This window comes from Periplaneta americana, chromosome 9, assembly GCF_040183065.1.
Source record: "Periplaneta americana isolate PAMFEO1 chromosome 9, P.americana_PAMFEO1_priV1, whole genome shotgun sequence".
NCBI classification, from domain to species: Eukaryota; Metazoa; Arthropoda; class Insecta; order Blattodea; family Blattidae; genus Periplaneta; species Periplaneta americana.
Genome location: NC_091125.1, coordinates 176,652,436 through 176,669,922, shown reverse-complemented (window position 1 = coordinate 176,669,922; position 17,487 = coordinate 176,652,436). Strand labels below are relative to the sequence as shown.

Genomic DNA, 17,487 nt, shown 5'->3' with positions numbered 1-17,487 from the left:
TTTTTAACCACTTTCGAATTTCAGGTGCTTTGTGTCTCAGCTGCTGGTTTGATATACTGTTTGTTTCCTTTAATTTTCCAGAGCAAAAACTGTCCTAAGCGAAATTTACACTCTGTAATTTTAACACTGGGAACATTTATTTTGGCAGCATGTGTGATGCTATTTCATAATATAACAAGAGCTTTGAAATGATTAACTGCTAACTACTTACCTGGGTGAAGCGGTTCCTGTGATTTCTGAAGTGAAAACCGTTCAATTTATAAGGAATTTTTTTGTGGAGATGCATTTGATTGTATATGCAAGGTGTAAAAGTGCCTAAACTAACTGACCCCAGTGCTGTCATGGAGGCCACACGAGGCCATATATTGTATGGAACCTACAATTTTTTTTTAATTAATCGTATGGGGAAATGAAAATTTTGTCTGTAAGGAGCCATACGGCATATGGGTGCCTAAGTTTTGTACGTGGAGATCTATACAGATCTTAGATCATCTCTTCCTGTTCCTACTGTACCTACCGCCTATTTTGTTTGATGTTCATAAACAAAAATTATCCACCTCTTCAGCACTGGAATCCAGAATTATATAAAATAATGGTTGAAAAACAAGAAGTGCTGCAAATATACACTCCAAGATTCATCGAGACAAGTGTGCATCTATGGTGGTGCTACATGGTGTATTCTTTAAATCAAACTTGTACAATTAAATTGTAAAGCAAAACAATTTCTTTACTTCTTCTTTAATATTAAAAAAAAAATAATTAAATGACAATTGGAGAAATAGAGAGAGGAGAGTAAAATATATTTCAAGGGAGAAAACAAGGGGTGGGGTGTATGGCCAAGAAAAAAATTACCATGACAGCACTGACCAAACCTAACCTGTTACAGACTCATGTATGTAAGGTGAATAAGCTGAGTATGAAGGAAACTACCTCAGCGCTAATTTAACTCTTATAGATGAACTATATAAAGAACTTCAAGTGTCAATATTGTCTCAAAGGTTTCTGTGTAACAAACTTCATTTAGAAATGCCCATCTGCGATTATGTTAACTGTAGAAGAAGGAAGAAATATTGTCGTCATATGAAGTTACTCAAATTTCCAATTAAGGACAAGGAAAGGCTACAAAAGTTATTTTTGATTTCACCCTTATAAATTGAACGATTTTCACTTCAGAAATCACCGTAACTACCTCAGCACTAGTTTCAGTAATTTAAGGACCAGTATAAAGTAAATTTGATTAAAGTGAGAAAGAAATTCGTAAGGGAGGCGGTCAGGAGGGATTGAGGTTGTCTACTAATTCGTTGCAAACAACTATTATAGGCTATTTCATTTGACTAACGATGATTTATAGAGAGCAAAATACCTACAGTAGGGTAAAGAATCTAAATCAGTACGTTTGAGAACGGATATAAAAGTGTCAGGAAAATAACAGAATTACCGTAATTGCAATTAACTCTGCATTGGCAGAGAAACCGCACAGGGTATCGTAAATCTGCTGAAAATTAGAAAATTGTGTAAAAAAATGCATTCAGAGCGAATTTTCCAGCCTGATAATATCTCGCCCACGTTATGGACATAATTCAATACCGTAAGACTGATATAAAACGAATACTAGAACAATTTGTTAACCAAAGACGATGTTCAGTAGTTATTTAACAACATACAGAGCAAATATAAACACAAATGCATATTCTAGCAATAGTTCAGATGAAAAGAAAATGATTAGTACGACCGCTTATTCGTAAAAGGAACACTGCCAGCTGTGTAGCCTACATGAAGCAATATATCAGGTCTACGTTATGAACACGTTGAATTTAATGTGGACGAGAAACGTACAGTTATTATTTATCTGCTTCCATATCGCATCATATAATACACCTGTAAAATGAAAACATATAGGCCTAGAAAAGAGGAAACATGTTTGGGGGAGGGAGTTGTAATTCTTCCCCTTTCGGATAAATTTCAGAAGAGGGATACCTGCTTTTCCTTCATATTCAAAATTTGTAATCTTGTTCACACAAAATAAATTAGTGCCTTTTCGTGAGCATCATGATGTGCATTCAACAAACGCAGACAAATCTGCTCTTTTTAGTATTTTGTGATAATTGTTGCTAGGGAGGTATTGTATACTGAAAATTAAAAACAATTAGATTTCGTACATCAAATGATGACAGATTATATATTGAACGCAAACAACATTATATCAGCCATGTACCAAAATGTCATCTATGTGTGTTGATGAATTTGGGTAAAACAAGCTTCTGTATACTACAATTTAGCGACACATCGAAGTCTTATTGTAACATAACCTCACATTGCAATGAGAAAGAAATTTGGAGGTGGCATGACGTAAAAAAGTCATCCCACAGTCGTATTACTCTATGTACTGTTCAGGTACTCTGCCATCTAGTGTTTGTTATTGCAAGCTCATTTCTCGACACTAGCGACGCGTAGCGTCCGTTATTTTCCAGTTGCGTCTAAATTTAATATAAGCTTGAGCAATCTGTTTTATATATGATCTAGGCCACAGTATATGTTCTCTATACTGTGCTGTGACGCCTTCCACAAAACCCCAATTCCCGGACAACACAAATATATAGGCCTGTTGGACAGGATCTAGTGATTTTTGTTTTCTTGATGTTGTCAGTACTAGACTAGCGTAATGGCGGACTTAGGAACGAAGTTAATTCATGATATTTGTGTGTTTATTTCCCTATTATTTCTTGTATTTCAGTATTTTTAGGTGGTTATTCATTTAATAAAAGTTTTGCGTTGTTCGCATTACATCGTATCGTGTGTTTTATATATCAACGTTCCTTTCCTTCACTAGAAACCACAACGTTTGCACTTCCATTACCACGTACATCTCGTTTCACACGTAATTTACTAAATTGCCTAACTATTTTCTTTGCTTCAAATATCTCCCTACACAATCCTTAACTTTTAAAATCCATCTCCATAAAAATAAAAATCTGTTGCAAATTCTATCATTTTCATTTTCAAAATCACCGGAACTACCTCGTCGCTAGTTTTGGTAGAGGATAATTAATCAGAGGTAATATTTTGTGACATTTTTTTTATGTGTTTATGCATCATATCCCTTACATATTATGAAACAATTTATTTAGAATATCCTCCAGAACATCATTAAAAGTGTATGTTATGAAGAAAGTAATGGATTTGTCTTATATCAGTTGAAGTTAATGGAATGCATAAGGTTTGAATGGAAGTTCACAAAGTTTTTAAATATAGATTACCATCCTATATAAAATTAAACCGATTTAATTACAGAATTTGTAGATATGTCGATTTTTCTCCAGGAAAGTTACACCAAAGAAGGCACAATCTTTCTTTGTTTGACTGGCTTCACTGACATATTTAGAGTGATACATACTGCTTTTATTTTGCAGCCACAAACTAGACCTACTCTCAACATAAAAATCGTTTGATACGTACCTGCACTATTGTAGCCTCTCCCTACTTATTGTAAATTATAACACTCGAGAGGTGCAGGACGCAATGCTAGGGAAACTCGCCATTTCCACAGTAACTTAATTCATCCTGGACCTCTCGCATGTTATGTTGGTAATTAGTAACAAGTGGGGAGGAAGCTACAACAGTGCATTAGAATATAATTTATAAGTATCAAACAATCTTTATGTTGAAAGTATTTGTGGCTGCAAATTAAAACCACGCCTTCATTGCTAAGTTATATACGTCCCACAGAAACCAGTGAAACTGAAGAAAATTGTGCCATCTTTAATGTAGCTTTTCTGGAAAATTACCATAAAAGATTAATTAATTATAATTTGTGCATTATAAATAACAATAGGCTTATTTAAATACTGTTATTAACAAAATCTCACTTTTCCAAGTAAGGGCCCTTCTGCCTAGCTCTAAGTGTGTAGCTCACAGATTTGTTGCAGCTTATTTCAGCTAAGCCATTTCCAAAATATCTGTATTCTGTAATGTGATACTGGTTTAAATTGTTTGGTACACACTCACAGTTCTTGGAATTTCTGGATTTTCCATCTCTCTTTTGCACAGAATGTTAGTCACTCGCCATATTTATCTATATAGACAGTCCTAGCATACCAGTAGGTTGAATAATTTCAAGGGAAAAATTGTTCTGGGGCCAGGTATCGATCCCGGGACCTCTGCTTGAACATACCAGCACTCTACCAACTGAGCTACCTGGGAACTCCACCCGACACCGTCTCAACTTTTCCCTTTATATCCACACAACTCGCGTGGGCTGACGAAACGCCAGAGACCCACATCGAGTGCACACATCTCTGTGTGACTTGGAATTGTGGTTTTCTGTTAATGTACACAGTGACGTATATATTATGCAAATCTAGTCTTTCAGGTAAAGCTCCCTGTAAAGCAGATTTGAATAATTTCATACGTCACTGTGTACGTTAACAGAAAACCACAATTCCAAATCACACAGAGATTGTGTGCACTCGATGTGGGTCTCTGGCATTTCGTCAGCCCACGCGAGTTGTGTGGATATAAAGGGAAAAGTTGAGACGGTGTTGGGTGGAGTTCCCGGGTAGCTCAGTTGGTAGAATGCTGGTACGTTCAACCAGAGGTCCCGGGATCGATACCCGGCCCCGGAACAATTTTTCCCTTGAAATTATTCAAATCTGCTTTACAGGGAGCTTTACTTGAAAGACTAGATTTGCATACCAGTAGGTTATTCAGATTCTTAGTATTTAGTACTTCACTGAAAAAGTGCTATAGTTACTTTCAAACAATCCTTGTAAATTGTCAACTATTGGAAAGTCTTACAGTTATCCTTTATAGGTCTACTACATATTGAAAATATTTTTTTATGCCTGTATGTAAGACATATCCAGAAGGACCATTTTCCCTTCTTTTAATTGTGTCTGTTGCAGAACTCAGGGATATTCAAGGAGTAGAGTCTGGACTCCAATGAAAGAAAGTTTTGTTCCTTGTTGCCGAATCACTTTATTCTGTTTTCGAAACTCTTTGATCGCCATAAATCTTATAGTTATTACAGTGTAAATCAGTGGTACTAAAAACTAAAAATGAGAAATTCTATTTTGCCAAAAGTCACAGTAAGCTTATTGAAACTTAACAAATTATGTGAATTTTTAATTCTTGTATTCATGACGATTATTATTATTATTATTATTATTATTATTATTATTATTATTATTATTATTGTGCTGAACTGTAATTGGCCATTTGCTGTTGTACAGCACATTAAATATAAATAAATAATAATTATTATTACTACTGCTACTATTACAATTATTATTATTATTATTATTATTATTATTATTATTATTATTATTATTATTGTGCTGAACTGTAATTGGCCATTTGCTGTTGTACAGCACATTAAATATAAATAAATAAATAATTATTATTATTACTACTACTACTATTACAATTATTATTATTATTATTATTAAAAATAACTAACACATAATATGATTGGTGTTTCTGAAGCTTAGGCACTCTTCAACAATATGCACATCTGTAAATGGCTTAATCTCTGCTACGATGCTTTTGTTGTCAGTTTGTTTTTATGTGTAGTGAAATACTTTACTTTCTGTTCAGATAATATGGACATTTTTAACATTTTCAGTTTTTCTATCCTTGATTAAGAACAAACACGTGTCGTCATTGGACACCTTCACTGGCAGTAATGATTCAGGATACCAGTAACCACAGTTTTCTCCAGTTGCACATTATAACAGAAATTAAATAAAAATAACTCTAAGAAAAAGAGTACGGTAGTAATAGTAATATTAGTTCGGTAACAGCAATAAATGTCTTTGAGAGATGCATGCAGCCACGTAGTGAGTACCAGTGGTATAAATTATAACAGATTAAGCAGCAACTCATGTTAGCCTGTGGAAGCTGCAGCTTGAAGTCTCAACAAGTTACAGCCTTATAAAAGTTCTCGAGTGTGTTGCCTTTCTTGATAAGTAGATACTCTCTGTTGTTATAGAGCTCTTTGTTTACACTGTATCATGATATATAGACCAAATGTGCATGGATGTAATTGCTATAAAAGGCACTGGTACTACTTCTTCCTTCCAACATCATTGATACAGATGCACTCACTTGCCTACAGGAGTAAACATGATGCTCGGCAGGAAGCAGAGTCTGAAAGGAGAGCCTGTGCTGGCAGACTATGGGCCGGAGGAAGCCCTGAACGAGAGTGCGGACATCGAATGGGTCAACATGGTACAGTTGAATCATGAGCTAACCATTTCAGACTGTAGGTCTATAGATTGGAAGGACTATCAACCAGTGTTAGGCTTTTGTATCCGAAGTAAACTGATTATGAAATAAGTAAAGGAAAGAATAATGTGTGTTTATGCACACATTCATTAAAATAATATTTTTCTTTAATTTGTAATTTTTTCTGCACTCCAGCATTATAAACAGTTCTTATGGTGCACGATATGCCACATTATTGCACCAGAGCCGTAAAATATACCATGCCAACTAAAACGTCATGACTTCTATTATGACGGCATAACTTGTGCCGTAAAGTTAACATTATGAAACGATATGCCGTGTTATGATATTTAATACATTACTGTTGTCATAGCAACACCTTTCTTCATAGACCATGATATATCAAACTACACTCATCTTTATAAATTGGATGTTATTTCTGTATTAGTTGTTTTATAATGTTGTTGTACAAGAAAATAATGTATGAACACGTTTATAATGTTATACAGTTAATGCACTCTCCAAATTAGGAAATGAGATACTGCAGATTCACTTAGAAGAGGCAAGGCCTGTCCTGTGGCTATATCACCAATAAGTATGGAAGGGGAAGATAGGTTTTAGTCAGAGGTAAATTTCTGTGTTGGTAGATTCGTATAATATCAATTTGCATAATTGCCGTGTTATGAACTGAACTACCGAGCACATCGTTATCTTCAGATAAAGTGTCCGATGTTCCATCACTATCACACCACAATGTCTGTCCTTCCGACATGTCCATTCCGCCACTAACATATTTCTCCAGGATGATAAACAACTCCCATGCAATTCGCCTGTCGATGTATGTTGGATGCGTGTTGTCCGCTGTGTCACCTCATTCACCAGTATCTGTACCACAGCATGAGGGTTACAACTCATTTTGATAAACACACAATAGTATACACGTATTTCACCTACAGTATTCTTTAACACACAAACAGGCCCATCGTACTACCTACCCACTTACGGTTATACACAACGCACTTATTTACACAAGGCAGGAGACCTACCAGGCATGGCATTATCACAAAATGACATCATGTCTCTCGGGTACAGTATGTTTCATAACTTATGACTACAAACATTACAGTTGCGAGCCCTACTTTTATACGCCTTGTTTTAGGGTAGCAAATGATTGCGAAATGCCAAACTTCACACCAATTAACTTTGGCCTCATGCTTGTTCAGCCCAGAAAGTTTCGTGGCGATTTTCATTGGAAGGTCCAAAAGCATCCTTTGTGAGTACAAGTTCGTGATGCTTTACTTACATATTATGATACTGTTAGCTTACACTGCGTTTTATGGAGAAAAACATACAAAATAAAATTGACCTTACTATTCGTATCTAATAATCATGATCTGCAAGGACATATTAATTATTTTCAATATGCCAAGTCAATATATATGTGTGATCGGATCAAGTTCTAGTTAGAATTTATTGCATTGTATTCGTTTCCTCCTTATCTTCAGGACAACCTGGTAAGGCTGTTATTTGTCTGTCCTTTATGGAAATCTGACAGTCTACTCTAATGGCGACCATTCACGCTATTCAGTCAGATATTTGAAGGTTCAGATTCATCTGAGGATAATCAATTTTTAGGGATAATGCATTGCTTCCTTCAAACAAGAAATAAAAGCAGGTGTCCTGCATTGTGTTACCGGCGGCCATATCTGTTCTGTTCCAGCTGTGGGTGCGCCGGCTCATGCGGTTCTGTGCTCTGCTGAGTCTGCTGTCGGTGAGTCTGAACACGCCCAAGACATTCGAGAAGCACCCGCCCCTGCAGTACGCCACCTTCTGCTGCGACCTGGTCGTCACCTTCCTGTTCACTGCAGAGATGATCGCCAAGATGCACATCCGCGGCATCCTGAAGGTAAGCACTGCCGCAGTGGTCAAACCTCCGTGTGCGGCAGCTTGTTTCATTGTGCGGTGCTGTTTGTTTGCAGGGAGAGGTGCCGTACCTCAAGGACCACTGGTGCCAGTTCGATGCCAGCATGGTGTTCTTCCTGTGGGTGTCTGTGATCTTACAGATGTTCGAGATGCTGGGCATAGTCCCCAGGTTCAGCTACCTGTCCATCCTGCGAGCACCGCGCCCCCTCATCATGATCCGCTTCATTAGGGTGTTCCTCAAGTTCTCCATGCCCAAGTCCCGGATCAATCAGATATTCAAGTGAGTCTTCAAATTCGTAATAACCAAGCCAGGTTTTAGGATGTTTTAGGATTATAAATTCTCTGTTTAGGAATTTATAGGTTATTAATTTAAAATATTATTGCATATAAAGACTTAGAGTTCCGCGCCGTGGCATCGCGGTCTAAGGCATCCTGCCTAGGACTCACATTACGGAATGCGCGCTGGTTCGAGTCCTCATAGGGGAAGAAATTTTCTCATGAAATTTCGGCCAGTGTATGGGACCGGTGCCCACCCAGCATTATGATGCACTTGGGGAGTTATGATAGGTAGCGAAATCCGGTTGCGAATCCCAGCTATAATGGCTGGGGGGATCATCATGCTAATCACACCATACCTCCATTCTGGTTGAATGATCGTCCACCTCTGCTTCGACATGTGGGCGTGAGGCCAGCAGCCGGCTGGTCGGTCTAGGCTCTTCACGGGCTGTAGCGCTACGGATTATTATATTTATAAAAAGTTAGAACATCATATACTAACCAACATTAAGAAATGAAATGGTGAAACTGTCTCCTCCTCGTTGCATCTGTTTAAGGACTGACACATCACGTGATGCAGTGTTTTTCCAGCTCTACTAAGATATATGGATTAATTTTGTGCCCTTTGTCGTATAGAGCTCCCCAGAGATTAGATAGGAGACTGAAGGCACCACTCATGCTTGCTGATAATTCTGTCCTCGAATATTATATGAAGTTCAATCCATACAACAGAGGTCTGTATGTGCTGTTGCAAAATCCTTCTGAAAAAAGACAAAAGCACGCACCTTCTCCGTTAACCTACCAAAAATGGACGTAAAATAATTTTCACATACCTCTCGGGATTAATAGTTTGTTAAAAGTGGAGTCTATTATCCTCTTACTTAATTCTTGTGGCTTGGCACAGTAATTCATTTACAACCTGCATGCGAAACAATAATAAACAAGTTGAATATTTAATGAACAGGAATGGGGACGTGTCAGTTTGTGAACAACAGTAAAAGAAATTGTGAAATGAGGAAAAGTTGTACACTAAATATAACATAATTTAGTAATGAGCAAACTGAGCTGGAAGTCTTCTGAAACAGGTTTTATTTACATTCTCAATATATTTTTTAGAATTGGAGGTAGGGCAGAAGGGTGGGCACAGGTTAACACTTTGGGTGGGCTTCTTTTGGCATTGCCCCTGCACTGCCTCGAAACTTCTTAATCAAGTAACTGACCAACATTAAAATCAAGATAGATTAAGTCGCGTTTACTGCATTGCACACCGCTGTGCTCATTAAAGCCCTCCTGGAGACATCTTTGCCGTTACTACGTGGCTTGAATCATAAGTATGCACTTTATACAGGAATTCCAACTTGTTCAAAGCATACGAAAGTGTGACTGCAAGTTACATCTGAGACAAAATTCAAGGAGTGAGATTACGGGAACCCCAATATAGGAGCGCTGGCCGTGGATACTAATTCAGCATTTATTGCTCCGCAGGCGCTCGAGCCAGCAGATCTACAATGTGACCCTGTTCTTCCTGTTCTTCATGTCCCTGTACGGACTGCTGGGTGTCCAGTTTTTTGGAGAACTCAAGAACCACTGTGTCCTCAACAACACCGACCCCAAGTAAGCCATTTGATAATAGCAATGTCACAAAACCTATAATATTATATCTGTGGCATGTTTACTTGTAGCATGCCCTAGTCTGTTGCGTGGATTATATTGATAATGAGGTTAACAGTAAATATTTAAGGGCGACTTTTTGGAGACATTGTTTTGCCTCAATTTATAATCGATTTTAATCATTGTTTGGCATCCCAATAGTACTTACTTAGGGCTTTTAAGGAACCTGCAGGTTCATTGCCACCCTCACATAAGCCTCCCATCAGTCCCTATCCTGAGGAAGATTAATCCAGTCCCTACCATCATATCCCACCTCCCTCAAATACATTTTAATATTATCTTCCCATCTACATCTCGGCATCTCCAAACGTTCCTATTGTACATGCAGAATGTTTTCTGTTGAGGATTTAAGTTTCTTTCGTAAATCAGTCTATTGTTCAATGTTCAATTATGTGTTTTAGTTAGTACAGCTGTACAAATGAAGCTTTCTGTTTGAGGAAGCACTAGCGTAGCTGCTGAGCTAGAGCTGCACTTAGGCATGGGTTCGATTCCCATTTGGGCTGATAACCTAGTTGTGTTTTTTAATTGTGATTTCCCCTGCTGTAAGGCAAATGTCAGATCATATGGCGGAATCTTCGACCTCATCTTCTCAAATACCTTCCTGCTATCACCAGTTCCATCAATGTCAAATAACCTAGTAGTTCATACAGCGTCGTTAAATAAAAAAAAAGCTGTTTCAGGAAAGAGACTGCCATTTGTTAACCTTCTCCACTGCCGCTGCTCTGAATAAGCTCTTCTTCTTCTGCCTTTCAGTGCACTGAGTCTCGTGATAGTTGGAATCTAATAACAATAACATATTTCAGAAGAAAGCTATTGATTTTGCTTGTGATCAGATTGCAAACGGCTTGATCTTACCTGCCTGCAGCTATATAACCATCAACAGTCTGGCCATCCCAGACACATTCTGCTCCGTTGACCCAGACTCCGGGTACCAGTGTCCTGAGGGGATGAAGTGCATGAAACTGGAGCTGTCTCGCTACATCATGGGCTTCAACGGCTTCGATGAGTTTGGTGAGTATTCGTTCCTTGCGGTCATACACGTGAAGATTTTGGGTTTTACAATTACAGTGATAATACTATTTTGAATAGTGTGGAACAAGTGACATGCATTAACCATATTGTACCTGTTTACCAGTCCAAGGGCTCTTTAGGAAAACTAAATGAACACTTAAACAAGACTGTTTAGTTAAGAATAAGAAATAGGTACAGTCTATAAATTTCAACTTTGCCTGGACCTCTATTGTATATTTTACCTTTAAGTGCATTTAAATTATTTAATTATAATGTTAAACTATTTGTAATAGTTTCAGCTAAAAAAAAAAAAAAAAAACTGAAAGGAATTCAGTGATATATGCATCCATTGAAGCAGTATTAGTTCTCTCTTTATTTAAAAAATTGTGTATTAACATAACAGGCTATAGTTTGAAATTAATATTGCTATGAATGTAGTGGAGAGAGAGCAGCAAACTACTCGTAGATAGTAGTCATGGATGTAAAACATTTGTATGTTTCTAGTAATGCTTTTAGTTAAACTGTAGCTAAACGAATTACAGCTTTCAAATAAATAAAAAAAATGAAACCCTTCTGATCATTTACATAGCAGGGGCTTGAGCCTCCCCACAGGGGAATTCCGTGAGCACCAGAGAGAAATTACAGTAACTCATATATTTTATTGTCATAAAAAGTATGTCAATATGAGATGCAATGTTCCAGCCACCAGCATCTTCACAGTGTACCAGGCAGCATCGCAGGAGGGATGGGTCTTCATCATGTACCGCGCCATTGATAGCCTGCCGGGCTGGAAGGCCGCATTCTACTTCAGCACCATGATATTCTTCTTGGCCTGGCTTGTGAAGAATGTGTTCATTGCTGTCATCACCGAGACCTTCAATGAGATCAGAGTCCAGTTCCAGCAGATGTGGGGTGTCCGGGGACACATAACAAACAGTTCTGCATCTCAGGTAGTATGTCCTCCAGTTCCAGCAGATGTGGGGTGTCCAGGGACACATAATTTATTTTTTTTTATTTTATTGGGTTATTTTACGACCTGTATCAACATCTAGGTTATTTAGCGTCTGAATGAAATGAAGATGATAATGCTGGTGAAATGAGTCCGGGGTCCAGCACCGAAAGTTACCCAGCATTTGCTCGTATTGGGTTGAGGGAAAACCCCGAAAAAAACCTCAACCAGGTAGCTTGTCCCGACCAGGATTCGAACCAGGGCCACCTGGTTTCGCGGCCAGACATGCTGACCTTTACTCCATAGGTGTGGACTGGGGGGGGGGGGGGGGAGACACTCTGCATCTCAAATAGTACGTCCAGTTCCAGCAGATGTGGGGGGTGTCGGGGACACATAACAAACAGTTTGGCATCACATTAAGCTGTCGCATAGCATGGGGGCACTCAGAGTCAGCGTATAAGAAGTAGTTGAGAGTCACTTATAGTATGTTGACTTTCAACAGATGTGGGATTGAGATGCATTTGAGTCCAAGAGTCTTCTGTGTGATGATAGACACACGAGGCAATAATTCATTTGAATCAACATAAATTTAAAGAAATTGTTTGAGATCTTACACTGCTGTAAGGACCTAACTTGAATTATGATTTGAGTTGCAGATCTTGACTGGGAATGACAGCGGCTGGAAGTTGGTGACATTGGATGAAAACAAGCACGGTGGGAATGCGCCAAAGTTGTGTCATGTGATACTGCGCTCTGCATCTTTCCGACTGCTTGTGATGGGCGTCATCCTGGCCAATGGTGTCGTTACAGCGACCATGAACTTCAAACACGATGGTAGACCCCGCCGCATCTTCTACGAGAACTACTATTACATCGAGGTATGACATACCATTGAGCTGTCACCCGACATGTAATATTTGATTCACTAATGGCCGATTCCACCAAGCTTCTCTAAATCAGCACAAACGACTTGTCAACAAATGGATCGTTTAATTTTAACGAGATCTTTAAAAGTTGACTGTTTCACCATGCCTCGTTTCTTTAAAATTGACGTGAATTTACTAACGTGGGAATTTCGTACTTGTATCTTGCATGTTATATTTGTCATACGACCACAGCTTTGAAATCTCGAATTTTATTGGTTACATATGATCACGGCCGACTTTGTTTTGTTTGGCGTGGCAGATAAGAGGCAGTAATTTCAAGAACATATAAAAGTTCTTAGTTCTTGATTTTCTTCCTAAATCCAGCATTTTGTCATACTGTAATTTAAAAAAAGACAGCTAGAATAACGTTAAAAAAAAAGAGATTTGGGTAACATATGAAAAAGAATTAAATGGTTTTTCCAAATGTAAATAGGAGAAATGTAGAACAGTTAAATGGTAACCTAAAAAGTAAATCCAAGAAGAATTTTGCGGACGATAAGGTGGACAGCTTCAGAATTGATGACATGGTTATATACATAGCATTCTTATCAGTTCTTAGGCTTAACGTTAGAAGGGAAATGGGCTCTTCCATAAATTGCACACTGCTTTTCCACTGTATTTAAAGCAGATTTATGTACCCTGTAACAATTCTACCCTGCTTGTGTGGCAGAAGTCAGGAGAGGTGTCATTAAATTGGATTTTAAGAGGTATTCATCGTCTCCTAAAAGTAAACCTATTTGCACTCTCCCCATTTCAAAAGGCATCCTCTTCTTACATCTTTGGAATGTTGTGTTATCATGTACCGGTACTGAGTTTGGCCATCTATTTACAGTTTCGTTAAAACTAGCATTGAGGTAGTTCTGATGATTTCGGAAGTGAACATGGATTTTTTTGTGGAGATGCAGTTGATCGTATATGCAAGACATAACAAAAACCTAAACTAACCACACTTAACCTGTCATATATGCAAGATGTATAAGTGGAGTATGAAGGAAACTACCTCAGCGCTAGTTTAACCACAATTTCTCTATCAATCAATCAATCAATCAATCTTCTTAATGTATCCAGCTGTTTGCTGACAATGTAAAGTCCACTATAGTCTATTCAGTTGTTGTTTTTCACGAGAAATGAGGGGTATTTTCTTATATTTTTCACAATTTCTCTATGCGGAGCTTTGAATGTGAAATTGTTTGAATATTGAATGAAAAATAGAATCTTCGATTGTAGAATTTTTCGTCCATATTACTGCTAAGAAATACGATTGGAACGTGTACACAATCTATCGTGTCAATGACGACAGAAAATTTAGCTATAGGCCTATTATAAAAATGTTGAATGTATTGTGGTCGCAATGTTCATAGTACGTAGTATTCACATATCTAGACAATACAGCTTTTGGCACCCTGTTCATATCACCAATTACTATTTTAAAACTTCCATAACAGAAAATCATAAAACGAGAAAAATCTGTTGAAGAGGCATTAAGTGGGTGATTCCTATCTGTCGTATTCTAACCAACTTTCAGTTTCTTCTATAATCATTCTTACTACCTACTTCCTTAATGTGTGGCTTTCGGGAAATTCTTTATCACTCAAATCTTCAAAATCATTATTCCGAGTGTTATTACCACATATAAGCTCGCCATTATGTTTAAGTTTTAAATAAAGAATTTCAGCATCGAATACATCCGCCATGTTGTTGACTTTTAACGCATTGCTACTGTTTTAACGCGACGAATAGGTTCTAATAAATTAACGAATTTAAAGATGCATTAGGAATAACGATGTTTGGTGAAACACAAAAACTGACTAACATAACATTAAATTATTTAACAAAGTTTGGTGAAACTGGCCTTAAGTCATAGAAGACATTGATAGTGACAGAAAATTAAATAGCTAGATGAAGAAGGTAAAAGGGAAATTACATGTGATGGCCTTTTTACTGCATTGGCATGCTCAGTGTCGCACTGATGAGGACTATGTTTACGGTATTGTTGTCGTCATCAGTTGTGTAGTGGCTAGCTACTGGTTCAGACTCAGACTAGGGCAATGGCTTTTCATCATCAAACAAATCAAGGATTTAGACTCAGTGGCCTGTTCCAACCTTATTGTTCAACCTTGTCTCCATTTTCCTGTTGGTTATATTTTTAAATTAAATTTTGTAGTCCATCCCTCTGGCAATGGGTCGTAAAGTGCATTACCATTTCTGTGAAGGAAGTAGCACTGTGTGTCCTATGGAGGGCTGCAGACAACATTCTCGCTCACGTCGAGTGACCTGTGTAGTGGAAAATAAATACTACTACTAATGTATTACAGCTATGGTGACGATGACACTGATGGAGTGCACGTCTCAGTGTGAGGCATGCTTTGGGAACTGATCATTTTGTTCCGGAATGAAATTCGTCGTGTAAAACAAGATTATACATAGGCCTACGTATCTCTCAAATAGCTGTTATCCTTACACCATGTTTCTGTCTGTCTGTTGGAATTAAGGAACACAACAATATTCCAACTACTCAGCTGTTATTGATTTCAGACAGGGGAGGAGTGAGGGAGGGAGAGCGCTTTCAAGTTGGTTCTTTCATGAAAACCAAATAACTCTGTGCAGCTATTGTTTAAGTATGAAGGAAAATTGTAATGGAGGCCAGGGGCCACCAAGGGCTGCAGCACTGAGTGAAGGAAGACGGCAGCCTTTGAGCATTGCTTCACTTCCATCCAACACAGGATAGATGAAGTTACCAAAACTACCTAAGATTAGGAGAAACCAGAAGCATTGCTGTATGCATGTATGATAGGAGTTAACTTAATTCTCTTTTCACCGTCACATTTATCGAATTTATTTCATCAACAGGTGTTTTGAACGACAGTCTCTGGAGAAAGGAGAATCTTTCAAATTAACAGATGGTACTCTCGTGTTTCTGTCAGATTGCTGATTGTCAGAAACAGTCAATTAATTCTGGTGTCTAGTTGGTGCTGTATTTATTTTAAATACTAGTAATTTCATTTAATGTTTAAATTATATGAGTGGAGTTTGGTGAATGCTTCAGGTTGCCTTCACGGTGTTCCTGGATCTGGAGACACTGTTCAAGATCTGGTGTCTGGGCTTCCGCGGCTACTATAAGCACTCAATCCACAAGTTCGAGCTGCTGCTGGCGGTGGGCACGACTCTGCACATTATTCCTACTCTGTACCTGTCCGGTCTCACCTATTTCCAGGTGTGTTTAGCATGGCTACTTTGTTACCAATCACTGACTGACCAGTGGGCTAAATTTTGTTATAACGAACCTTTGAACCACGTCATGAAAGCTTGTGGTTCATTTCTTCGAGTTGCCAGTAGTAATTCCTTTTGTCTGAGCAACAGGAGAGAACTGAGAATTAAGCCTTGAGCACGCCAGCGTTTAGTACTGCCCATTAGGCATGCCCAGGCTGCAGAACTCGTAAGTAGGGGAAATATGACGTCAGCCTCACTCCACTTCTATTGGGGATGATCGACTTCCACGTAGAGTGAAGGTGCCGGAATGTAATTTTCAAAAAGGATTGTAATAAATTCATTATATTTATAATGCGTTATCTCTTTTCAAGGTTTACAATTATGCTAGATATCCTGTCGGTAGTTTCTTTGAGATTTCTTTGCACCTAACCTGCTTTAGATTTTCGAAACTTTCCTCCTATCATCACCTATGGAAACATAAATTTATAGCATTTAAGTAATGAACCTTGAAAGTCACTATTAATTTCAATTCAAAATGAACACAACGAGTGACATTCTTAATTTTACAGTATATAAATAAATAATCAATATACAGTTCGTAATAATGAACTTACCCGAAAGTTTGTGCATTCCATAATTCTTAATATGGGCTTTGTTGAAATGTGGTTCAATATTGAAATGACGAGTAGAAATAAATTGGATGGGATACAGTAAACAAGCAATTCTTTCGTTTTCAACAACAAAATAATCATATTCCCATTTCCTTCGAAAGTAGTATTTCTTCACGGGTTTAGATTTTTGTCACATTCCAGTTCTTTTTAAACTGCATTACGCATATTGTGTATTTATTTATTTATCTGTTATCTATTCATCTATTTATCTATTTATTTATATATTTATCTATTTATTTATTTGGCTGGAGTACGTTACAATGTTGAATGACAGCATTGACATTCGGTCATATAGCTATCACTCACTTATCAACATACAATTTATTTATCGTCCTATTATTAGTAAAAAAAACCAGTTAAGACCAATAATGCAAGTTTTGTGAAAACAGGAATTAAAACTTTATTAATGCACGAAAAATCATAAGAAGTTCTTCAAATAAAGCAATTGGTTTGTCGCCTGCATGCAGCATTTTGGACTTATTTCGGTATTTTCCTAGTACCCGGTACTCGTTACATAGACCACTCTTACACTAAACCTGGAGTAATTTAAACTTATTAATCAAATAAATGATTCTACTTACTGTTTTTTATATGCTCACCTGTATGTAATTTATATTTTATACATATT

The 17,487-nt window shown here is 37.7% G+C and overlaps 1 protein-coding gene across 5 annotated transcripts in view; it reads left to right on the top strand.

Moving 5' to 3' along the window:
- The first annotated feature begins 2,607 nt into the window (after positions 1-2,607).
- na (sodium leak channel non-selective protein na) overlaps positions 2,608-17,487 on the top strand; it is a 58,420-nt gene continuing 43,540 nt past the window's right edge. Inside the window, exons 1-9 of one of the 5 annotated variants that reach the window (XR_011334073.1) lie at positions 2,608-3,055; positions 6,113-6,225; positions 7,943-8,128; positions 8,202-8,425; positions 9,907-10,035; positions 10,958-11,103; positions 11,806-12,053; positions 12,709-12,930; positions 16,025-16,192. Coding sequence is in view for 3 of the 5 variants with exons in the window: in XM_069836477.1 (XP_069692578.1) it covers positions 6,121-6,225; positions 7,943-8,128; positions 8,202-8,425; positions 9,907-10,035; positions 10,958-11,103; positions 11,806-12,053; positions 12,709-12,930; positions 16,025-16,192 (1,428 nt within the window). In the remaining 2 variants the exon portion in view is untranslated. The remainder of the gene's footprint in view (positions 3,056-6,112; positions 6,226-7,942; positions 8,129-8,201; positions 8,426-9,906; positions 10,036-10,957; positions 11,104-11,805; positions 12,054-12,708; positions 12,931-16,024; positions 16,193-17,487) is intronic. The other 4 variants (XR_011334074.1, XM_069836477.1, XM_069836476.1 and 1 more) reach the window with 4 other exon arrangements.